General features: G+C 32.5%; 1 protein-coding gene across 1 annotated transcript in view; it reads left to right on the top strand.

The window, feature by feature from the left end:
- The first annotated feature begins 438 nt into the window (after nt 1–438).
- The window catches only part of LOC144371886 (inactive N-acetylated-alpha-linked acidic dipeptidase-like protein 2), a 149,131-nt gene continuing 123,615 nt past the window's right edge, over nt 439–25,954 (top strand). The window contains exons 1-2 of the mRNA XM_078035194.1: nt 439–444; nt 2,978–3,073. Coding sequence (XP_077891320.1) covers nt 439–444; nt 2,978–3,073 — 102 coding nt within the window. The remainder of the gene's footprint in view (nt 445–2,977; nt 3,074–25,954) is intronic.

Genomic DNA, 25,954 nt, shown 5'->3' with positions numbered 1-25,954 from the left:
GTTAATATAATAGCAGTAGAAAATTTTCATAAAGTATTTTTTTTCTTTTAAATCATTGCATTATTTTTCTAAGGCTATATAAATACTTAGTTACTAAACAGAATTGTTATCTTCACATGTGTATGAAGTAGTGGTTTTGTCTTATTGTTTTGAACAAAGTAAAGTTTGATCTTTTTTATGTACAGATCTCAGTAGATTAAACATCATAAGATTAAGGACTATGGACTGCATTTAGCACAGTCCCTGGCACATAGTAAGTGTTAAATGAATATTTTTTAAATGATTATATAAGTGAGGTAGTAAACACAAAGAAGAGTAATCTATTAAAAGATAAATGAAGGAGCAAGACAAATAAAGGAACTGCATTAGAGAATAAGAACCATATTTATAATTTAAATTAATAGGGTTTGCCACTGAATAATTGAAAGTTCAATAAAAATGGCGGTAATTATAATTCCCAGCGTACATCTTTATGGGATCATTCAATTTGAGGCTGGCTGATATTTTACCTATGTAATATTTATGAAGTGTTATTTTTTTAAGTAAGCTAATAAGATAAAAACACTTCAAGAAGTTCATTTAAAACTATTTATGTGGCAAACTTTTAAAGATATCAAAGATGAATTATAAAGTGAAAATGAATGCAACAGATTATCCATGTTATGCATACACTAATCTAGTTTCAAAATGATCTCCATTTAGAAAATAAATATAATTAAACGCGAGTTGCTTACTGTCCCTTATAAGATCATGGATTCCCTCTAATTCAACCATCCTACCATAATAAGAAATCCTCTGTAGAATGTCCTTGACAAGCTAGTAATGCTCATATTGCCATCAATCTCCACCTCCCTTTCCTTATTGTGGTGTCTATGGGTTTTAGCACATCAACAATGGCACAAATGTGGTGTTTCCATGGGCCAGGCACCCAAGAACTTACATATTTCTGAACTATATAATATTTTCCATGTTTCTTATATGAGGTAACTTATCCTTTAGAGAATAAGACACCCAACTAATGAAGTAGAAAAATTAAACTTTTATCCAACGTTTAGGTTGACTACCCAGAATATCTCTAAAAATATGTTAATAAGCAAAATTAAGTTTATTAGGCCTATCGCTTATTGAAGAATGAATGTGACGTGGTAGTTTGATAGGTCTACTGTAACAAAATCCCAGAAACAGGGTAAATTAATAGAAATTCATTGTCTACTGTTGTGGCTGTTGTCAGGGTTGATTCCTTCTAAGAGATAGGAGAGAGAACCAGTTACCCTGCCTCCTGCATGGATTTTGTGAGTTTTCTTGCAACACCTTTGGTATTCCTTGACATGTAGATACATGATCCCAGTCTCTGACTTCATGTACACATTACATTCTCTCTGTGTGTAATTCTGCCCCCAAATATCTATTTTTTAAAAAGACAATAGTCATATTGCATCAGGGAAAATTACCATTTTTATATGACCTACTGTAACTTAACAGGTTACAGTTACATCTGCAGTGAGCTATTTTCTAAGTGTGGTCATGTTCTTAGACTTTAAAATGTACATTTTTAATGGATTCAATTCAACCCATAATACTGTGTCTTAGCATGCTTTCTGAATGAGGAAATTAGGAAAGATTATTTGTTAAATTTTAGGCATGGGTCATATGAATTTTATGGTAAGTCTTTACAAAGTGGAGTACTGGTTGGGACTGAGCAGATGTTCTGACAGTTTTTAGATTAGTGGGCAAATGAAAAGAGGAACATGAAACATGTTTTTGTTAAACAAACTGTTAATCCTGATAGGTACTAACACCATTGGTTGATTCATGGTCTTATTTAAAATTGGGAATATGTTGGACCAGTCAGATTAATTTTGCCTGATTTCAGTGTTTTTGTAAATAGGGACTAAAGCATATATCTTGTCACAGAATTGATTAATACATAAGAACTTGGGATTCAGTTGATTTCAGTCCTCATCTATATTAACTTCAATTACATAATCCTAACTTCCCACCATTGATTGGTATAACCCAAAGTAATCTGTTCTGCTGCTGGAAAGCTCCATGAATAATAAAATTTAGCCTAAATTTGTAACTCTGCTGTAACTGTTGTTGTAGATTGCTTTGAATCTTTCTCCTCCATGATTGTCTCCAGAAAGATTATTAATTCATTGGTCTCTAAATCTGTTTGTCTATCTAGCTTAATTTATCAATTCCCATGTATTCTATTTTCTAGCCAAATAATCTAGTTCCTTCAGGTTTTCAAGTAAAAGCTATTACTGTAAATAATAATAATTTTATAGGATGATGATTTTGTTGATATTTCTAATAGCATTGATTTGGGTAGTAATATCATCATCATTATATATATTTTTGCTTCCTAAAACCTGGTTACACATGTAACCACAAAATGAATTAGAGTTTGTCTGATTCATTTCAATCATCTTAACACTAAACTTCTAACACTAAGTGTTACCATTTTAATGGCAGCACAAATAACCATATGGGATTTCTACCCCAAATTCATCTTCCTATTATTTTGAAGTTAATTTGAAAATATTTGAAATACTATATACACTTTGTCTAAGATATTATAGGTGATCATATTTGTCAAAACTATTCTGTTCTACCTGTCTTAAAACAGAAAATTCTAAATTTAAAACAGAATTTCAAATAGGTCTTTTGTAATCAAAGCAGATACATAAATATCTGCATTTCAGGGGAAAGGGGTGACAGATGTTAAGATTAATCTCTCTTGCTAAGAAAACATTATTTTGTAAATACAAACAATGTCAAGGTTTATAGAATTCTACTCATTTTAATTTACAAATATTCAGTGATGGATAATTAGATCAGTACAATGAAGTTCAACAATCAACAGGAACCTTAAAGCAATTTAGAGTCACTTTGAATCTTTAAAGAAAATCCAATAAGCACTTGAAAAACAAAATCAATGGTGAGTTTTAAATGTTTCCTTTTTGATTTGCCACAGGGTCCAAGTTTTCTCTCTGAGGCCGTTTTTCCTAAACATGCAACAAAAATTGAAGAAATGGATCCTTTTTTCAACCTTCATGAAACCATAAGCAAGGTAGGGGAAGAGTCCATCCTGAACTCATAAATGGAATTGGAAAGGTTTTTTTGTGACTTATTGTTTATGTTGGCAGATGCAAGAAAGAAAAATAATCGTGAGAAATAATTTGTAAAGCATGCTAGAAAGAATTTTAATGTATCATATTGTTTTTCTAAGGAGTAAAATTAATAAGCAAATATCCAAAAAAATTCATTCAAGGTCATACAAATCTATAACTGGTATTTTATACTAAAATATGTACTTAATATAACAATTAACTTTTCCTTTATAATCTGAAGATAGGTTTGTGTTATATTCCTAATGCTCTTCATCACTTTAGACATTTACATCAATGCAAAATGGGTCTTTGAATTTCTCTGTCCAAAGTTGCTTTCAATATTCAAGATATTTCTTTGTGGTACTTACTGGTTATAGTAAGAATTGATTCTTTTTTTGAAGGAAGAGGTTAGTCTGCTTTAAAAATAAAACTTGTTTTTACTCTATGGTAGGTGTATTTATATCTTTAGTGCATTTCCTTAACCATAAGTTTATTGTGAAGAAAATTAAGTTTTACAGTGTGAAATAAATAAATTTAATGTTTCTGGCATCACATGACATCATACACATTTTTACATTTGCCAATTATTTATCTGAACTGTCAAAACCTGCCTTTTGGGATAGATTTTATAAAGGATATTGGCATTTCAGTACTTTAAGAATAATCCATATTTATATGTGCTTACTTGAAAGATTTAATCATCTTTAAATCTTAGTGAAATTTTACAAGGTTTTTTTTTTCTCCTTCAAAAAAAGGAAGTGTGGCAAAATGAACCAAGCTTTGGTGATAGAGTGAGCTCAGGAGAGAAACAGGAGTCTAAGGTCATCTCTGACATTTAAGAGCTAGAATTTATTTTATTTCTAAACCTTTAAAATAAGAGAAGTGTGAGTTATATTTTATTTAAAATTGTTCTAAGCTTGAAATATCTGGATCTTAGCTAAATGTTTATCATAGTTTTATTTCTAGTCTATCCCAGTTCCATATTTTACTTTTTAATATCTCCATCATTTGATTTTGTATTATTATTTGGATATAAGAAGAATAGAAATGAGTTTAACTACTTCCTTAGTATCCACAATCTTAAAACTTACTGATTATATATGTGTGTGTGTATATACCTACATATTATTTCACACAAGTATAAATAAATATAAATATGTATATATATTTGAATTAATATATACATATATTTGGGTGAACATATGCATATACTTTATGACAAATAAATGTATATTTTCAGATATTCTGGCTACTTAGAATATAGGTTTTTTTACTTATTTTTAAGCAAATAATTTGAAGATTTAAAGGTAATGGAATAATGATATTTTCTCCATTTTTCTTGTTTTTCTGATGATCAGAAATATCAAAGATTTTGGTGGTAGGGGTGATTTGAGACCATATTAACATCAGATATATAATGAGATGAGAGTATTTTTAGCAAAGAAACCGTTGGCTCTTTTATTATAAAGGTATACACACACATGCTAATTCTCAGATCTTAGCTGTATTTAAGAACAGTGCTGAGAACATGTTGAGAAATAGGCATGTTGAGAAATAGGAAGGGAGAAGGGGAGCCTTGACATTTTTAAGAGGTCAGTATTTAATGTGAACTAGACAGAAGATAAGAGATTATTAAAAGAGAAGGTATAAATGTTTTTATATATTTTCAAAAATATTTGATGTGTAAATGGATATTTCATTAAACCAATGAATATTGTGAAAAATCCATGTCTGTGAAAAAAAATAGAACCCATTTAAAGGCAGAAACAAGAGTTCTAGGAATTTTTTTATGACCACATGTATGATCCAGATTTAATTTTATCTTCCCAATTATAGTGGATACTTTCATTGATATTGTAGACATGGACAAAGGGAAGAAAAGGATCTTTACAGTGTAATCATTTTACAAATAACAGAACTGAGGACCTGTACAAAGAACTGTTTAATAGTGTCTGAATTTATTTCAATGTGAATTTTTTGGAAAAACAACAAAATAAAAGCACCTATTAAGTATAGAATAACTGAACAAAATACATGATGAGAAAATATGGAGCTTGGATTTTAGTTCTGTTTTAGCTACCAAATTGCCATCTCATTTAGTACAATGTTATTTTTTACACCAATAAGTCATATACTCCCAGTGTTCTTCCTCACTTGCAGTCTCTGAAGTCAGAAGACACTATTTATTGTGTTTTCTCTAGAAATGTTGCATGTGTGTGATTCAGTACCATTATTAACATTAAAAAATTCTAGGGCTAAAATCTTTAAATAGATTGTTACCTGCATTTTCTGAGTTTTGTTTTTACTTTAAGGCAAAAATCTGTCTAATTCATGCTTTCTTGCTTTTTCTCAAAGATGTGAAAATATGTATGTATTTATCTCCAAAGTATGAAAACAGAGAGCTAAAGTAATTAATTCAATGCTGAGAATACAGGAAGTGACCCAAATGGACTTGTGAAGAATTGAAGTCTTTAGAATGTCTCATTTCACTAGGGGTAATGCTGGTGTTTTCACAGCATGTCACATGTTTATGACATTCCTGTTCCACATAATAGCACAATATGATAAAAACAACATTTGACCTATATTAAAAGACACACTAGGATCAATTCTTGTCTATCAATTATGCCAAACTGATATGAAATATAAGAAATATTTGGTAAAATTGTGACACATATTTAGTACTAAATATTAATATTTAGTACTAAGGAATAACCAGTAGTATAATATTAATAAATATTAAAACATTTTCAAGAAGCTAGAGTAAGTGAAATATTAGAGATATATTCCTTGTTTCTTCCAATAAAAGTTTGTATTTGACATAACATTGTAAGTCACATATTCTTAGTTATCTGTTTAAATAACATAATAAATACATGCATTTAGTATCATCAGTGATGATAGTGATATCATCTTGTATCCTTTCCAAGTGAGTAACAATTTGCATTCTAGACTTTCTCTTACATTATATATGCTTTTATGTGAATATAAATAATTTCTGCATATAAGAATGTATTATTTGTGCTGTGCTGAATTTAAATAATATTTTTAAATAAATGTCATATAGTATGTGAGTTGTGAGTCCATGAAGGTGGGTATTCAATGTCCTGTAGTGTTGTTGTTGTTTTTTTTATGAAGTTTGAATTTGTCTTGGCATTTGTCTTTTTGATGTAAAGCATGGAACCTTATAAAGTAATGCGTGAAGCTCAATATTGATACCAAAATGTGTAATCCATCATGGCTCCAGTGACTGTCAGATGGGTCCATATACAGTTGCTGAAGGGCGACCCATGCTGCAGCAATGTTGAGGCTGTTTTTCTTATCCTCTATAATTACCTTAAAGGTAGTATTTATTCTTAAAATTATCACAGAAGTCAAACATGAAATTAAATATCAGTATAAATCTTAGCTGCTTAATCTTTCAATAACTGAATAAAAACCAACATGGATTCATGTTTTGAAGTAGGCTTATTTACACTCTCCTTTTACACCTAGGAATTTTCTAGCTATGTTTTCAAATCTTCAGCATTTCACTCGTAAGCTGCTATTAGTTATCTAAGCATTCTAGTAGTCTACTGTAAATGACACAGGGAGTAAAAACACTTGATATTCCAAAACAATTAGTACACAGGAATTGGTCCCAGGTAATTAGTAAGGCAAGTAAATTATTTTATAGTGCGTTACAGGAGGTGATCGTAATGTGGTCAAAATATGGAAGGGGAAAGAAAAGACTAAGGATAGAATGATTTATGTAATCTGTGAGGAAAGGATGGAAGGAAGAAGATGGAACCTGAGATTACTACTAGAAGATTTGAAGAATTCACCAGAGAAGTGACATTTGAGAAATTTAGTAGTTTTAAACTTTGTCTTAATGTCATTGAGCTTCCCCTGAGAGTGAGTTAAAGATTGGGCTGTTGGTCATAGTGTGTGAAAAATAATGATGTGCATTTTAGAAAAAAATGACAGGTTTGTGAGACAATTTTAAAATCAAATAATATGTTGCATAATATATGAAACACAAAGAAGAGTGAGGAGTCAAGAGTAATTTTAATAGTTCTATCTTAAGCCAAGTTGATATTATTAGTTAATTATTAACTAAATCAGGAATTGGTTTGGAGAAAGTGATGACTTTGACATTGGACATGTGGATATTTGACATGCTATGGTACATCCAGGCAGATATATTCAGGAAGTAGCGGGACACATATGAGTTTCCTTGGGAAATCCTGGCCTACAATGCACTGTAGAATATATATAGTGTCCACTACTCACAAATCAATTTAAACTAAAAATTAATTTTGATTAAATTAGAATTTCAATTAGAGTTTCAATTCCTCAGTGACATTAGCCACAACTCATGACGGGTGTCTAGGTATGCCAGTAGCTACTGTGTCTCAGCAGATTACAAAAAATTTATAGCATCATTGACAATGCAGGTGATGTTACCCTGACAATCATGCAGAGGAGGAAGAACAAAATGAGATGGAAATGTCCTAGGATAAAATGGCACTTGTAATATGCAAAAAAAGAATAATTTTTAAAGGGGAAAATTTTGAAAACTACATCCATTCAATCAACTTTTTACTCATATAACTTTTAAGCCAATTATTTGGATTTCTTTTATGGTTTTCTTCCTCATTTATGCCTGACCTTCAGATCATTGCTATATTCAGTAAACAGGTTCACATTGCTTGTTATTCATTCCTTAGACTATTTTAGTAGATGTAATGTCCTGTATTTAATATTTATTTTTTATTTAACTTATTTTATTAGCACTTTATTCCTAAAATTTTGTTCATAACAGATATCTAATTAATGATGGGCATAAACTTATATTTAAACAAAGCAAAAAATAGTTTATCTGTATTTAGAAGACTTTACAAACAAATGTGAATATAGGTTATTTGGGGTACCAGAGGAAAGGTATCATCTATTATGTTATTGGGTTGACATTACATTTTATTTGGCACTTCAAATACTCTATATTATAAGTAAAAATCTCTGAATATGAACGGTACATCCAGTGAAGCAAAAATATATGTGGTATCATGAAAACCAACAAATTATCTAATTATTTTTGCAAGTTTTTCAAGAAATATTAGTTTGACTTTTTATTGTCTTTCTAACCCTATTTTAGAAAAGAATGTCATTGTTTTTCTTTAATATTAGATATGCAGTAATAGTATAAGGCTTTCAATAATACTTCCTTAAGAAGAATTACATATTTCCTTTTCCTTTATATAATGTCCAACTATGATCTTTTACTAAAAGTATTTAGGGGTGGCCAGGTGTGGTGGTACATGCCTGTAATCCCAGTGCCTTGGGAGGCTGAGGCAGGAGGATCCTGAGTTCAAAGCCAGCCTCGGCAAAAGTGAAGTGCTAAGCAACTCAGTGAGACCCTGTCTCAAAATAAAATACAAAAATAGGGCTGGGGATGTGGGTTAGTGGCCAAGTGCCCCGAGTTCAATCCTCAGTATCCCCCAAATTATTTGGGGGTATTAAGGGTGGGAGCAGGGATGACAAATGGGAGATGAGTGGAATGAATCTGACCAAACATTTCTATGTACATATATGAATATACCAAAGTGAAATTCACCTTTATATATATTCATAATGCATTAATTTAAAAAAAATTATAAATAAGTAGAAGAAAGATCAATAGAGTAGAGGAAAGAAAACAGGAGGAGAGAGGAGGGAAGGGAAACAGAAGTAAAGGGAACAGAATTGGAGTAAATTATATTCCATGCTTATATAATTATGTCAAAATAAACCCCAATATTATGTATAACTATAATGAACTAATAAAAATTCTCAGAAGTAAAAGAATACATTAGTAAACATCTGATATTTGAGTTGAAAGGAGTGGCAAGGAGTAATAATATTTAAAAAGTAAAGATAGCAGGGGTGCGGGGGGGGTGGGGTTGTGGCTCAGGGGTAGAGCACTCACCTAGCATGCTTGAGGCACTGAGTTCGATCCTCAGCACCACATAAATGCAAAATAAAGATATTGTATCTACTTAAAACTAAAAACTAAATGTTTTTTAAAAACGTAAAGATAGCACTGGCTGTGCATAACTTTGTATGTTATTTAAGTATATCTATGTACCCAGCAGAATAGAATAGTGACAAGTATCAGTGGTTCAACTTAGTAACAAGAAAACATTAGCAAGTTTTGCACCTGCTCCAATTTGCACCTTGTAAGTTTGCAAGACACACTGCTTCAGGTCAATTTTACCTTAGTATTTCAGGAATTCCAGATATTTTGCTAGTCATGATAAATAGCCTTGCAGGACAGTTGTCATTAATTAATGTTGAATATTAAGAGTAGGCAGTGTATTCAATCTGCAGTGCATGCATATAATCTGTTTTTTTTAAAATCTCTATTTTTCAGGGAATCTATAACATTAATCCTAAATGTACTCTCTATTTAACAACAACAAAAAGAACTATTGGGTATTACAATATTACAAAGAAAATATAGTAGGAATAGTGTTTTTTTCTCATTATGTATGTGTAGAAATATTAAAGTAAGATTAAACTTTAGAGTAAGGCAGTGTTGATCAAAGCCTAGAAATTATGGTTAGTAATCCTTATATAGTTTGTATCCTATAATACATTTATATTTTCTTTTTTTTGGATATAATTTAAACTCAGTTTTATAGTGATGTAAATCAAGATATAAGCAAAGGTTAATGGTGATGTCTTTAGTGATGAAAAACATTTAAATGATTCTAAGTTTTAATGATTTCAGCTAATAATAATTGCATTCAGCTATAAATCATCCTTTAGAGTTATAAAACTGTAATTATTTTGATTAATGGAATCATATTTGTTAGCATATTATGTGGCTTTTGAAAGATAAATTTTCTATTTTTAAAAAATATCATTTTGAAAACATGTTTATACCAGTTGCTACAATATTGTTAATATTCTTAGAGCATGTTAACTGAAAACTTAAGAAAATCTAATGATTTTACAATTGTAAACTAGACAGACTAAAATACACAGTGATTTAAATTCTCTTAATCATAGCTTTGCAAAAGAGTTAAGTTGCCTTATATAAACAAAGAAAAAAAGAGACCACATCCTTTATTTAGTTTTTTAAGTTTCAAAGGCATGTTGTATTCATTAGACTACTATAATTTCTGATATAATACTTTAAAATGCTTAGAAGACCTGGTTGTGGTTTCTAATCTAAATGCCCAAATATAAGTGATTTCCTAGTTCTCTAATGTTGATATATTGTTTGGATAAAATATGAAAATATATTTTCTGTTTAAGAAAGCAAGTTCAAGGATATTCTATAATCTTGTGTATGTATACATTTGAGGTTATTCTAAAAAAATGAGGATGTAAAGCTTTTGTTTTAAAAAAATTTGTAATTTTCCCCTGCTATATTAAATTATTGGTACTATATTCAAAATGTTTCCATAGAGATCTACACTCTATATTTTCATGACATTGAGCTAAACCAGAAAACATCCCAAATATGTACTTTCAATCCAGAGATTGCATGTTGTAATAAAAAAATGTTGGTTGGAAATACTCGAGGGAGATAATGGTATATTAAAACCAACCCCTTTTGCTTTGAAGAGAAAATATTATAGGTGTGCATTTTCTTCATAAATGTATAATTAAACTCAATATCTTCATTTATTGAAATTGGAGACTGTGTTATGACTATTTTCTCTTGCCCAGAGAGGTTTGGTTTATTGTTTTTCATTATGCTGCATGAACATTATAGTTCCTAAAGGCATGCCTTATACCCTTATACTATTATTTCTTTTTTTTCTTTATGTTTTTATTACTCAAAGGTGAATTATCACATAATAAGAAATTGTTAAAATTTGACTCTCTTTTTAACCAGAAGTTAGTTATCAAAGTGAATATTTTACCCAATGCTATAGTATATTAAAAGAGCTAGTACTGCATATTAAGTTAGGAACAAGTAGGAAGGCTGTGACCGAGTATACATTTACATAAAAACTAATTTTCACATGTATTTGTATTATAATATTAATATGTTATTCATATAAATCAGAAGATGAGTTATATGATCACTAAAAATAATGTGCAATATTTTAAAGGCACAATCTTTCAGGAAACAGTCACATCTAATTGGAAAGAAGTAGGTTTATTCTATAAAGTAACATTTTTAGTGATAAATGAGTTTTGTATATTCTAAACATAAATTCTTATTTTAAGAACCTGTTAAGAAGTTGAAAGTGAGTTTTTTTTATGTTAAGTTCTGCATTTTTCCCTCACTTTGAAGAGGAGACTATCTTTTCAAACTATTCTTAGATAATACTATTCTCAAAGTACTACAGAAATACAAAGGCAAAGGGCAGAATAATCAATGAACTAATCCAAGGTAGGCGGGTTGAGTGTCTTTTCAAAAAGTGTTGTTGAAACAAACTCCTGTATAACAAAACTATTTAAAGCCTCCAGACACTATCTACTTAATAAAAGCACATTGAATATAACACAGCATATCAGAAGAATCTGAGCCATCTTGAAGTCTATTATTATAGTAGATTTTAATCTTGACACTGATACTGAGGTATCCTGGGAATAGTGCCTCTTATCCCTATGTATGGCTATAATAAAAGATGCAAACACATACAAATGTACACAAACATATATAGCATAGACTAAAAATGGTACATATTTTCAGTGAAATCACTCTTGATATTCTTCCTTGGAAAACCCTAAGACACACACACACATACATAACACACACATTAAGAAAAAGTTTATATTTATAAGTCTCTATCTCTATCAGTTTCTATGTGTATCTATGTCTTTCTTCTTTTCTAGGAAGAATCCAAATTTGGGCATGAATAAATGTCTTACTATTGTTTCTGTTTGTTTACTGACCCTTGGTTCTGTATATTCTGCTGCTTTTGGTGTGATACATAAAATATTCAAATTGCAGATTTCTTATAGTATGTCACCATTTGAATGATGCAATGGTTTTTGTTCTTTTTTTTGTTTGTTTTTAATGCATGCCAGGCAAGCACTTTATCATTGAGTCATTTCCCGAGCCCTGATGCAATCTTCTAGTGTGAAATAAATATATCCCCCAAGCAGGACTATTTTATTATAGAATTACAATTCTTACCACTAAATAAGAATTATATTTGGATAAATCAAGCAAATTTATGTTTTAAAAAGCATAAGAGATAACTATTTTGGTGTAATTATATTTACTTATTAATAGGTTCATTTCATTTTTAAAAATTAAGGCTTAAATTTTGAAATTACAGTGGCTTAAGGTAATTTAATAAAGATTCAAATAGTAAAATTTCTGCATTTAAAAATAAAATTATAACAAATAATAGCTATATTCTTAAGTCTTTAAGAAAAAGCGTTATGATTCCTAATAATTCCAGACTTTTAAAAAGGCAAAGAAAATGGTATCCAGTTCAAACATTTTCTTTAATGATAAAAAGATACATATCAGATAGAATGTTTTTGTTTGCTTTTTGTTAAACACTCATAAGCAATCTTGTTTAATAAAAATAATGAAATTCTATTGACTAATGTAAATGAAAGTTCTAGAATAGACATTTATGAGGTGTGGATCAAATTCAGTGCCAGACCCACTATCTGTTTTAATCTCAGTTCTGTCTTCTATATTGAACATTTTATCATTGGAATTTCTTCATATTAAAAAAAATACTGTTAGTAATTTGTGGGCTTCTATTTGCACATGATTCTGTCAAATCAGGTGAGAACCTTTGTTCTGGTGACTTTCTCAAAACAGCGACTATGCCAATTTCTAGAAAGCCCCAGAAAAATTAGCTTTCATCTTAGTGTTCTGAATTGGTTTCTGGCTTCATTTTTTGAACCAGTCTTTATGAACAGGGATATATTGTTAACTGAATAAAGCCTGGTTTGCATAAACCAATCACTGTAGAAAGCAGATTAAGGTTACCCTGATGAATTTAGGAGAGTCACTCTGGTGCAAGGGGAATCATTTTGGGTTTAATATGTGGATGAAAAACAGTATGAGTTGCAGAGCAGCAAAAATGTTGTACAGGCAACTACCAAAATCCACTACTGATTGTAACAAATGCTGTTGTCCACACAGGAGTAAGAACCAGTATTTGGAAAATGCAAAATCAGTTCTCAATAATGGAGACATTTTCTGATGATGGGATGCTGTACGCTTTGGTATATTTAATCATTATAATCACCAGAAATGGAACAGGAGAGGTATATAAAAGTTTTTAAAAAAGGGTAAAATATGATATGAAAATTATTCATAAAATGAATTTGGCTAACTGCATTTATTCCCATAGCTTCACTGCTTTTTCTGTAGAATTAAATGAAACTAACAAGAGTTTTTTAAAAAAAAAATAAATAAAGCTCACTGCATTTACCAAGAAAATGTCTTTTCCTGCCCTCTTCATAGACATCTGAGGATAATCCCCATATTCACCCTGAGACTCAAAGTCATTCTCAAATATAACAGCTTAGACTGATGCAACAATGAATTGATTGGATTTGACAGATGAGCAACACCTGTTTGCCAATCTGGATCTGAGATAATCATCTCTTATAACACTATGCTCTTACAGAGGTGGGTGACTCTCAGAACCTTAAAGAACTCTGATTGAGTACCCCAGCTATGGACAGGGACTCTGCAAGCCCATGTAGTAATTGAAGGAACTAATAAATATTTTTATAGTAACTTACATTCAAAATATGAGACATTTTTAAAAATTAAAACTGTTTAAAGACACAGTATCTTTCTGCTCTTCAAAAGGAGACATCTTGTCAATGTTAGAAATGTTTAAGAGCATGCCACTATGTGTAACACATATCTAAGTGCTTTATTCTATTGCTTACTCAAAGACTTCACACTTAAAAGACTTTGATTATAGATCAAATGATAATGTACTTACACTTTTCACTATTTTAAAATTTTAACCTTGATCCAGAATTTAACCAATTAGCCATAATTGCCAATTCAATGAAATAAGCATACAGATGTTGAAATGCTTTACACTCTAAATATCTTCCAATTTAGCTATCATCATTTATTCATGCCCAAATTTGGATTCTGAAGTTCCCATTTGAGAAATTTGTATGAGTATTTTATATATGATATGGCTGTCAGTTATTGGTCTACCAAATTAATTCCTCATATTTCTGATTTAGCTATAGTTTATAAGAGGTTCTATGTACTAGCTTTCTGCTACTATAATAAGATACCTGAAATTATTGTCTTATAAATAAGAAGGGTTTATTTTGGCTGTCAGTTTGGGAGTTTTGAATGCATGGCCAGTTTTACCCATTGCTTTGGGGGCTCCAACCAATAATTGTAACAAATGCTGTTGTCCACACAGGAGTAAGAACCAGTATTTGGAAAATGCCAAAGGGTGTGCTAGGGAAAACCCACTTATTTTTGGCAGGGAATAAGAAAAGAGAGAAAGAAATTACTGGGGGGGGGTCCCATAATTGTCTTTGAGGGTAAACCCCCAATAACCAGAAGATGATCACTTAGGTCCCACATCTTAAAATTTCAGTACCTCCTAATAGTGTTGTGGCCTGGGGACCAATCCTTTATTTATAAACACTTGGGTTTTGGGGATCATTCTAGATCCAAACTATAGCACTCTATAAAGCCCACAATTTTTCCTGGCCATATAGTTCAAAGATACTGAAATTCAATTTAGTAGTTACATGTATATTTTCAGTTTTGTTTTTGAATATTAGTAACAGTATATTTCATAGATTTAGGAGTTAAAAGATCAGAGTCCATATTTAGGAACCTATAGAAATATTATACTAGTCAAAATTTATATTTAATTTTAATAATAGCTTAATATGTAAAAAATGAAGGAAGGGATAGGAGAAATTTGTGGAATTTAAAATAGTTGAGAAGGCAATACATATCAAACTATTTAAAAAGTCATGGCAAACATGAAAAGAAAGATTTTCAAAATAAATAAATGAGCAAAACAAGATTATTACCTAAATCATAAGTTTTTTTATAGGGGTATAACTGGAAATTGACCCTAGGGACATTTTAACAGTGAACTTAATCCCCAGCCCCTTTTTTTATTCTTTATTTTGAAATAGGGTCCTCCTAAGATGCTGAGGCTGGACTTGAAATTGTGATCCTCCTGCCTTAACCTCCTGAATTGCTGAGATTACAAGCATGCAGCACCATACTAATAAATTTCACCTAAATACAACAAATTAAACATTATCCACAAGTCCCGAATGTTAATTAGACATTTATCTGATCCAAGTATTTGACCAATTTTCAGGGCAGTGGAAAGAAAACATAGATTCTGTGATTCCTTTTCATTTTTCCATATCAATTTCTATCCTAGGAAAGATTCAAGGAGAAGACTCAGGTGTCTTTACTGAAATAGTTGATTCCCATCCAGATTTTTTCTGATACCAGTGAGTTAATTATGAAGTCAAGCTATTTTACTCCAAGTTGCCTCTAGGAAATATGGTCACTGTGCCTAGAACTTGAGCTTTAAAATTTTAATAGTTGTCACAGATGGCTTATTCCCTCAGTTTGGCAGCATGTGTTACATAGGTATAGCCTCTCTAGGTAGTACATATGAGATCAAGTGCATGAGCTTTTTATAAAGCTACCTTTACAATTAAATTCAAAATATTTTTATTTAAAAATAAATCACAAGATTATTTTCAAGAAACCTACACAGATTAATATATACCATTTGGAGAATTTGAACAAACTTAAGAATCTAGATATTTTAATGCATACAGTAGCTTTTCTGAAAAATCCATTGCCTAGTATATGCAAGGCCCTTGATTTTATCTGCAGCACTGGGGAAAAAAGAAAGAAAGAAAGAAATCTATACAAATCCCCTATGTGACACTGATGATAAAATATTTCATATACCAGTCTTCAACATTTAGCCAGCTTTATTGGGAATTGAAGTTGTTCTTGTATATACCTTATATCTTCTAACAAGTTATAAGATTTGGACCAAAATTTATCTCTTCTTGTCCATCGCTTTATATCCTATAATGTTTGTCACTGGTTGGTTATATTAACCACTAGTTACATCTTTTATTAAATAACTAGAGTCTCTTTGCTCTGAAACCCTCTGCATTAGCTGGCACTTTGTCCCTATTTCAGCTACAGCATAAAGCATCATGTTTACACTGGCACAGATGCAGTCGGGAGTCACAGTTAAGTAATAAGAATTATGCCCTGCATGAAGCTTCTGTAGCAAACAGTCTGACCTGGTGGGTAACTACGTCACCTGTTCAAAGTGGCTTAGCTATCAAACTGGCTTCTGCTCACAGCAGTTTTTCCAAAAGTGTTATCATTAAATGTGATCTATTTTTAAATATATAGAGCATAGCAGACATTTCTATAGTTGATAAACTGAATTGTTTTCTCCACACCCTTACTTACTCTTTTTTTTTCCTTTTTGAAATAAGATTTCACTGCTTGGATATTTTTAAGTTCTATCTATTGAATGTCTTGAATCTAAACATTTTCCGAGGCTCATGTGGATGTCTTAAAATCCCCTGGTTTGGAAGAATGAGACTAAGGAATATCAAGTAATTATGGTTCATTGTTTCTGCTTCTAGTGATTCATAGCCTGGCTAATCCAGAGTGCAGATTACCTGGAGGGAGGATGGTTGTCGGCAAAATAGATATGCCAGAATGGATGCACTAAATGTCTGGGTACAGGGGTCCATGTAGTGAATGTATAGAAAACAGTTTGACAAGAGTCATAGAAAGCACAGATACTTCAGATTAGAAAAAAAAATGTAATTTTCATGTTGGAAGGCTTGAGGAATAATAAAAACACTCTAAAATAAAAAGAGAGAAAAGTTATTGCTTTGTTTGTAACAATACGGACTTTATTGAACCCCTCTAGGTCACATTTACTTCTTCAGTCAAATAGTAGAAAGCACTCTTCATCTAGATCACCCATAGATGTACAGTAAAGAGCAATAAATATAGAATTGTGAAGAAGTGATGGATCACAAGTAATGTAGAACAAATATTTAATTAGAGACAATGCTAATTATATTTGTTAGCACCGTTCATTGTGAAGAAATGCAACCATTTAGTGTTATCTGTTTACTGGCCAATTTGGAAAGCAGTACGGAGATTTCTGGGAAAGCTGGGAATGGATCCACCATTTGACCCAGCTATCACCCTTCTCGGATTATTCAATGAGGACCTGAAAAGAGCGCACTATAGGGATATGGCCACATCAATGATTATAGCAGCACAATTCACAATAGCTAGACTGTGGAACCAACCTAGATGCCCTTCAATAGACGAGTGGATAAAAAAAATATGGCAGCTACACACAATGGAGTATTAAGCAGCACTAAGAAATGACAAAATCATAGAATTTGCAGGGAAATGGATGGCATTAGAGCAGATTATGCTAAGTGAAGCTAGCCAAGCCCTAAAAAACAAATGCCAAATGGCTTCTTTGATATAAAGAGAGCCACTAAGAATAGAACAGGAAGGAAGAGCATGAGGAAAAGACTAACAGTAAACAAAGACGAATGGGGGGAGAGAAAGGGAGAGAGAAGGGAAAGCATATGGAAATGGTAGGAGACCTTCAATGATACACAAAATTATAAGAGGTTATGAGGGGCAAGGGGGAAGGGGGAAAAAAGGGAGAGAATTGAACAACAGCAGAGGAGGTAGAGAGGGAAGATGGGAGGGGAGGGGAGGGGAGGTGGGATAGTAGGGGATAGGAAAGGTAGCAGAATACAACAGTCACTAATATGCCATTATGTAAAATTGTGAGTATGTAACAGATGTGATTCTGCAATTTGTAGTTGGGGTAAAAACGGGAGTTCAAAACCCAATTGAGTCAAATGTATGAAAGATGATATATCATGAGCTCTGTAATGTTTTGAACAATCAATAAAAAAAAATCAAACCAGGTGGAAAGGACTAACTTTGTTGATTATGTATGTGTTCTCATATTATTTTCATAATAGGTCTATAAATAAAATATTGTCATGCTACCATGTTCTATTAATAATAAAGTGATGCTCAAAATGTATATGGGTTTTGGTACGATAAGTTTTGAAATCTAATAGAAATAGAGAACCAGGAAATATGGAGTGTGGTTTCTTTGCTGTCATGATAAGGAAGTGTAAGAGACTTTGGTATTGCAAAAACTCTTAAGAGGGAACAGAGAGCCACAAGACACATGCATCCTTGGGTTGATTATTTTAGCAGAAAACTGCTTTCTCAATCCCATAAAATTGACAGAGAATTTCCAGGAAAGGAAGGGTAAGAATGCATTTATCCACTGGCCCCCATACCTCATTGTGAAAGGTTCAAAGGAAGCAAGCCCTATCTGACTTCATCTCCCACTTCTCTTCTCACTCTCCTCTAGCCTCATTGAACTCTTCATTGTTCTTCAAATGCAAAAAGTTCCCTTCTGCTTTCTCCACAATAGTCTACTTTTGAATATCCCAGTGGCTCACTCCAAAGCTTGTTTTATGTTTCCTTTCAAATGTTACCTTGCCTCTGAGGCAGTTCTTGGGAACCCTATATAGTAGCACCCATTTCCTCATCAGCTTTTTTTATTTTAAAAGCCCTTACCTTCTCTGACATAATTTTTTTCTTTCTCTTTCTTTTCTCCCTCCCCTATTTCCCCAGTCCTTCCTGCTTTCCTTCCTTCCTTTTCTTCTTTCCATTCTACTCTCCTCCTCCCCCTCCTCTTCCCCCTCCTTCTCCTCCTCCTCCTCCTCCTCCTTCTTCTTCTCTCTCTCTCTCTCTCTCTCTCTCTCTCTCTCTCTCTCTCTCTCCCTGCCTCTCTCCTCTTGTCTCCTTCTCTCACCCTTTTTTCATTATTGTCCTGTCGTCCACTAAAATATAAATTCCTTAAGGGCAGAGACTAGGTCTGTTTTCTTCCCTGCTTTACCTACAGAAGCTGACCCATAGTTGATGCTCAAAAATTGTTTGTTGAATAAATGACTAAAAAACAATTGACAGCATAGCATGGAAATAAACTAAAATAGTGTGATTCTTTGTTTCTGTACACGTCTTATTCATTCCAGTGGTGATTGACTTGACCTAGCACATGACACAAGGACACAAGGCAGCATGTCATTTCCATGTCAACTTCACGTGTCTTTCAATTTTAATACATATACATACTGATTCCATACCCTATAAGGCAGCCTTATATACCATACGTATCAGTGAAAGGACACTCTCAGAGTCCATGCAAAGTCCAAGGACCATGCCACATACCAGAATGTCACACAAGAGATTTATTGTCAGTAACAGTAATCATACCAACAAGGCTGTCCCTCTGAGGAGGAACTTTTCTACTTATAGCCATTTTGTAGAGTTTTAAAAATTATAATAAATTAAATTTATTCAAGAAAATGTGAAAATAAATATTAATATTTAAAATTTATTTATGTTCATGATTCCAATGTCAGATTTACTAATTATCAGTACATGCCATTGAAAATGAAACAAATTTATATTTCTTTTTTATCATAAAGTGGATCATATGCACAAAAGCAATTATATAACATATGTGCACCTTAGAGAATTTTCATGAAATGACCTCATATACAACCATAATCCAGGTTAGGAAATAGAACAATGCCAGTTTCCTAAAAGACTACTGCTGAAGTGTCCCTTCTCCATTACAAATCCAAATATTTTTACCAGAGATAACTACTAAGTTGTATTTTAAATTATCCTGTCTTTGCTTTTCTTTATACATTCATCTCCTTAATATGCATCCTTAAATAAATATATTGTTTATCTATTTTCAAATTTCTAAAAAGAGAATTATAGATTTTTTTGTGATTTGCTTCTTTATTCTCTGAAACTTTTTTTCTACAGAAAACTATAGACAGAAGAATTAAAAATTAAAAATAATGTTGTTTCCCTTAATTTTTACTCAAAATAAAATGAGGGAGATTGACAATCAGGAAGAACCTGGAGCCTGTAAATATCTCAAAATGTAACACTTAAGTTTTACAAGTTTTTTTTTTAATAGATAAATATACCCATGATATTCATCACCCAAAACCGTTCTAGGAAAGACCAACAGAGTAGAGCAGCCCTATTCCAAGATGTACAAGCATTAAATGGCTACGATTATACATTTGTGTTAGGGTCTGTAAACAAGTCAGGATGGCGCCTGGCAAATGTTAGAGTCTGTAAACAAGTCTGGATGGCGCCTGGCAAATGTTAGAGTCTGTAAACAAGTCTGGATGGCGCCTGGCAAATGTTAGAGGCTGTAAACAAGTCAGGATGGTGCCTGGCATTTTGCCAGGGGGAGTGGTTTGTGAGGTGGTGCCAGCAAGCCATTAAGTGTGGAGAGATTTCCTATTGGTTGACTGCTGCTGTATCTAGTTTATGTTAATTAAGATAAGCTGTGTGGAATGTATAAATACCTCTGTTGTCCTACAATAAACGGCTCTCACTCCTTCTGTATTAGTTGATACAAGTTGCTTGTCATCCCCCGTCAGCCGGACTGCAGCACATTTGAAAAGTGATTCAAACATATTTTAGAAGCAGAGGGAGTGATAATATGATCAGATACACATGTGAGAAGAAATTATATTAAATTATACATTTTGAACCCGAGAGAAGCACAGAAACTAAAGAACTAAAGTTAATGCACATTTCTAAAAGGAAATCCAAGTAGTTGTTTCGAAGGAAAATGAGTCAGTATCAGTTCAGAATAAAGGTGCATTTGATTTTGAAGAATCAGCACTGGAGATGTGTATTGGCTATGTTTTAAGTTTTTGAACAAAAGCATAAACTTTTTTTTTATACTGGAAATTAAACTCAGGGACACTCAACCACTGAGCCACATCCCCACCCTATTTTGTATTTTATTTAGTGCACATAAACTTTGATAATAAAAAGAAGACTTATTCCCTTATCTTATACATGTTGATATGTTTGACAATAATTTGTTTATTTTCATTACTATAAAACATTCTGTTGCATAAATATATCAAATTTTGTTTGTCTATTGCTCTACTGTTGATGGGTATTAGGACTCTTTCCAACAATTATTAAGAATATTCTCGTAAATAAATATCTCCAGTATGAGTTTCTCTAGGATATGTACACTGGAATGGATTTACTGCTTTATAAGAAATGGATATCTTTAATTTTACTGGGGAATGCCAAGCTGGTAGAACAGTTAAGCGCCAACACCCCCAAAGAGCAACTGAATAGTCTATTGATCAAGTGGAATTTACTACAATTACTTCACAAAGGGAGGCTGTTTATGGTTTGGATCTTTAATATCCTCCCCAAAAGCTCATGTTTTAGAAGCATAGTCCCCAGCATGGCAGAGTTCAGAGATGGGGCTTTTAGGAAAAGATTGGATGATGAGAGCTGTTACTTCAGTGGATTAATCCATTTGATGGATTAATAGTTTAAATGGACTACTGGGTGGTAATTGTAGGTGAATGGGCATGGTTAGAGGAAGTTGGTCACTGTTCTGCTTCACCTCAGACTCAGAGAAATTGAGTTGGCCAACAATAGATTGAAACTTCTGAAACTATGGGACATGACCAACTTTTAATCCTCTAAGTTGCTTTTGTCAAGTATTTGAGTCACAGGGAGAAAAAGATGAATAACACAGGCACAAACTTGATGAAAACTTAGTAGTATCTCAGGATTTATTGAGTACTTGGGTATTTGAGCTAAAGTTTTAAGGTGAATGTCTTAAGTCAGAAAAATATTTGTGGATTGAGAAGTATGGTAAAAGAGGATTATTTTATAAGAAAACTCTTCTTTCAGGTGAGCAATAAAAGATGTGTTGTCCTGTGAGAAGAGGTGTTTGCTCAGAATAGCAAGTTATTTGTTTGGATATATTTGTTGACAGAAATTTCTCGAAGCAGCCATTCTGAAGTCAAACAACAACAAGTGCTGGCAAGGATGTGGGGAAAAGGGTACACTTGTACATTACTGGTGGGACTGCAAATTGGTGCGGCCAATTTGGAAAGTAGTATGGAGATTCCTGGGAAAGCTGGGAATGGAACCACCATTTGACCCAGATATTGCCCTTCTCTGACTATTCCCTGAAGACCTTAAAAGAGCACACTACAGGGATACTGCCACATTGATGTTCATAGTAGCACAATTCACAATAGCTAGACTGTGGAACCAACCTAGATGCCCTTCAATAGATGAATGAATAAAAAAAATGTGGCATTTATACACAATGGAGTATTACGCAGCACTAAAAAATGACAAAATCATGGAATTTGCAGGGAAATGGATGGCACTAGAGCAGATTATGCTAAGTGAAGCTAGCCAAACCCTAAAAAACAAATGCCAAATATCTTCTTTGATATAATGAGAGAAACTAAGAACAGAGCAGGGAGGAAGAGCAGGAGGAAAAGATTAACCTTAAACAGAGACATGATGTGGGAGGGAAAGGGAGAGAAACGGGAAATTTCATGGAAATGGAAGGAGACCCTCAATGTTATATAAAATTACACATAAGAGGTTTTGTGAGGGGAATGGGGGAAAAGAACAAAGAGAGAAATGAATTACAGTAGATGGGGTAGAGAGAGAAGATGGGAGGGGAGGGGAGGGGGAATAGTAGAGGATAGGAAAGGCAACAGAATACAACAGTTACTAATATGGCATTATGTAAAAATGTGGATGTGTAACCAATGTGATTCTGCAATCTTTGTAATGTTTTGAACAACCAATACAATAAAATAAAAAAAAAATTTAAATTAAGCTTAAAAAAATTTCTCAAATCAAACAGTGAAGTTGTTTTTTAAAACCTTATCTTCATAAGCAAGAATATCCTGAAATAAATAGCTATCAACACAAGTAGTCTTGTTTTTTAGTGTTGATCATCAAACTTAGTGGTTACAGGTAATCTTAATCCTTGAAACTATGTTTGACAATTATCTTTGATAAAATCCTCTACTAAATTTGATTTTGTTTTGGTTTGCACTTTCATTTTTGCCAATCTGAAATGTATCAAGGCCGCTGAATTGTGGCTTAAGTTATTTTTCTCTGATTGGTGGTGAAGTTGAGGACCTTTATATATTTGTACTGGCAATTCTGGTATTCTTATTGTTTGCATGCATGTTTTCTAAGTAACTATGAAAACAACTATAACACTTATTGGATTGTTTTTCTTGTTTACTCATAATGTCTATATATTCCAGCAATGAGATTTTTATTAGCTAGATGTGTTGCAAATATTTTCCCCCAGATTTTGACCTTAACTTACACATTTTTTTTATGAACAGTTAATTATTCACTTCAGTTTTACTTAGCTTACCATGTCTTTCTTTATCTTTAATGTTTTTAGGTCTTAAATTCTTACCTACTATGAGGGAATAATAACATATTATCTTATAAATATTTATAAATTTTCTTTTTTATTTCAGTTATTATGATGGTTATTATGATGGTAATGAAGATGATGATGGCTGTGATAATTTAAGTAGGAGTGTAATTTCCATTTTCAACCTCAACTTTGTGAATTACATCCTACTTCAAAGGTTATACAATGAAACTGTAGCATATATGAAGTTTACATATAAAAGATTGTTTCTGGACTCTTGAATTCTTTCTTCATTTTATTGTCCATCTGTATAAGCTCAATGCTGTTTAGTCTCATACTTCTAAAATAATACTAACAATTCCCCAAATATTATCTAATATTTAAATCATTTTGGGATTTTTTTTTTTAGTTGTCTTCCATATAATTTTCTTAGCTGGCTTGTTCATAACCAGATGCAATTTACAACTTTACTTTGCATTTGGGGTAAGTTCTTTGTGTAGTTTAATTTTTTCATCATCATTGTTATAATTTACAAAACTCATCTGTTGAAGAGACCAGGCTACTTGTCCTAACACTGGGTTTTCCAACGGGTTTTGGGGTACCATTTAACATATATTTCATGTATCCTTCTAGCCTCCTGTAAACCTGAAGTTTGGTTCTGATTACATTTGCATGAAGCAATTTTTTTTTTTACTGTAGATAATTTTATATCCCATTGCATTCCATTAGAGACACTTCTTTGCTGGTCACCCTCTCATCAGTTTACCTAAGATTGAGCATGTGATGAGGGTGACAACATTCTCATCTATTGTACAGTTATTCTTCTCCTTGTTGTCAGAAAATTATATGTTATCTTGATCACAGTCAAGGGTTCGATTCCCCATTACAATTATAATAAAAGATTGGGTTATCCTGGAAGATAAAATAATTCCAAAATCTAGGTGACTTAAAATGACCAAAAATATATTTTTTTCACATTACAAATCTACACTTTTCAACATATGATGACTGTTAAATATGTCTCTACACCAACACCCTTTATAATCACCAAGGTAGAGAAAGGGCGAAATCTACAAATATGCAATCTCCCTAAATGTTTCTGCCCCCAAATCATACATCTTGATTCTATTCATATATTATGGAACAAAACAAATTATGTAGCTATGCTCAAGTTCAAACCACAGGAAAATGAATTATTACTATGCCTTCTTTACAGAGAAGTAGAATAATGGTGATCAGCATAAATCACACCTTTTAACAATTTACTTGGTAGTTTTTTGAAAATATTATTTATTTATTCTAATTTGTTATACATGACAGCAGAATGCATTTCAATTCATATTACACACATATACCATAATTTTTTATTTCTCTGTACAGAAAGTAGAGTCCCATCATTTTTGTCTTCATACATGTACTTAGGGTAATGATGTCCATCTCAATACACTGTCTTTCCTACCTTCATTCCCCATCCTTTTCTTTCCTTCCCCTTTGCCCTACCTGGTAGTTTTCATGCCAATTCTTAATTCTTGCCAGAATGACTAGCTTCATTAAATATTATAAATTGCTGATTTTCTAATTCTATTATTTATTCTGTCATTAGTAGTGGTATTCTTCTGTAAATTCTCTATTTGGAGACACTGAAATATAGTTATTATGGAAATGCAGGCTACATTTTTAATGCTTTTCTTGAATAATTGATTTTCGTGGATTTGATTTACTAGCTGCTATGAATGGTAAGAAAACAAATGTTTCTGGTTTTCTTACTTTTATGTCTTTTAAGTTTTATATATTAAAACTCCCAATTATGAAAGCCTATATTTACATTCTCAATGTGAAGACTATACACAGCAATTACATCAGATTATCTGGGGGGAAAAAGGAGAATCTCCAATCAAATAATTTTTGGAAAGGTTTTATGTATACACCATGCTACTGGATGATTATGAAGCACATTATTAAATCAGAGACTAAAAACTGTGAATCAAACTCACCTGTTTAACTTTGTTTAGAGCAACATTTCTCAAATGGAGCTAGTTTTTAATTTGGGAAACCACTAGTGTAAATTAAAGTTAAGGACTAGGCTTTCCTTCATGATAAGAGCCACAGCCAAAGGGGCCCCAGCAAACTTCCAGCTGCCAGCAAACTTCCAGCTGCCGGCTGATGATTGGCTCACAGAGGCCCCAGCAACATCTAGCTGATTGGCTCCTCCACGGAGCTGCTCATTGGGCTGTTTCCCTGCCCTTTCAGACCACGGAGCTGCTCATTGGGGGACTTCTTTGGCTCCGCCCACGCAACCCAGCCAATCGGCCTCAGGAGCAGGAGGATTGTGGGAGGTGGTAAGGTTTGTGTGGGTGAGAGGCTTGTGGAAGCCGGTGGTGGCAGTTGGGCTCCGAGGGTTTTTTTCCTGAGGAGCTGTTTTGTTTGGCGTTTGTAGTTCTAAAAATAAAGTTAGTTTCTTTTGACAAGTGGCTCCTGAATTGTGCCCAGACAGACTGCGTGGGCACCTTCATAGTTTAGTCTATGTATATAGTAAAGACCTTCTATTGTTAT

The sequence above is a fragment of the Ictidomys tridecemlineatus genome, chromosome Y, assembly GCF_052094955.1.
Source record: "Ictidomys tridecemlineatus isolate mIctTri1 chromosome Y, mIctTri1.hap1, whole genome shotgun sequence".
NCBI classification, from domain to species: Eukaryota; Metazoa; Chordata; class Mammalia; order Rodentia; family Sciuridae; genus Ictidomys; species Ictidomys tridecemlineatus.
Note: the sequence above shows the minus strand (reverse complement) of the source record. Positions and strands in the feature narration are given on the sequence as shown.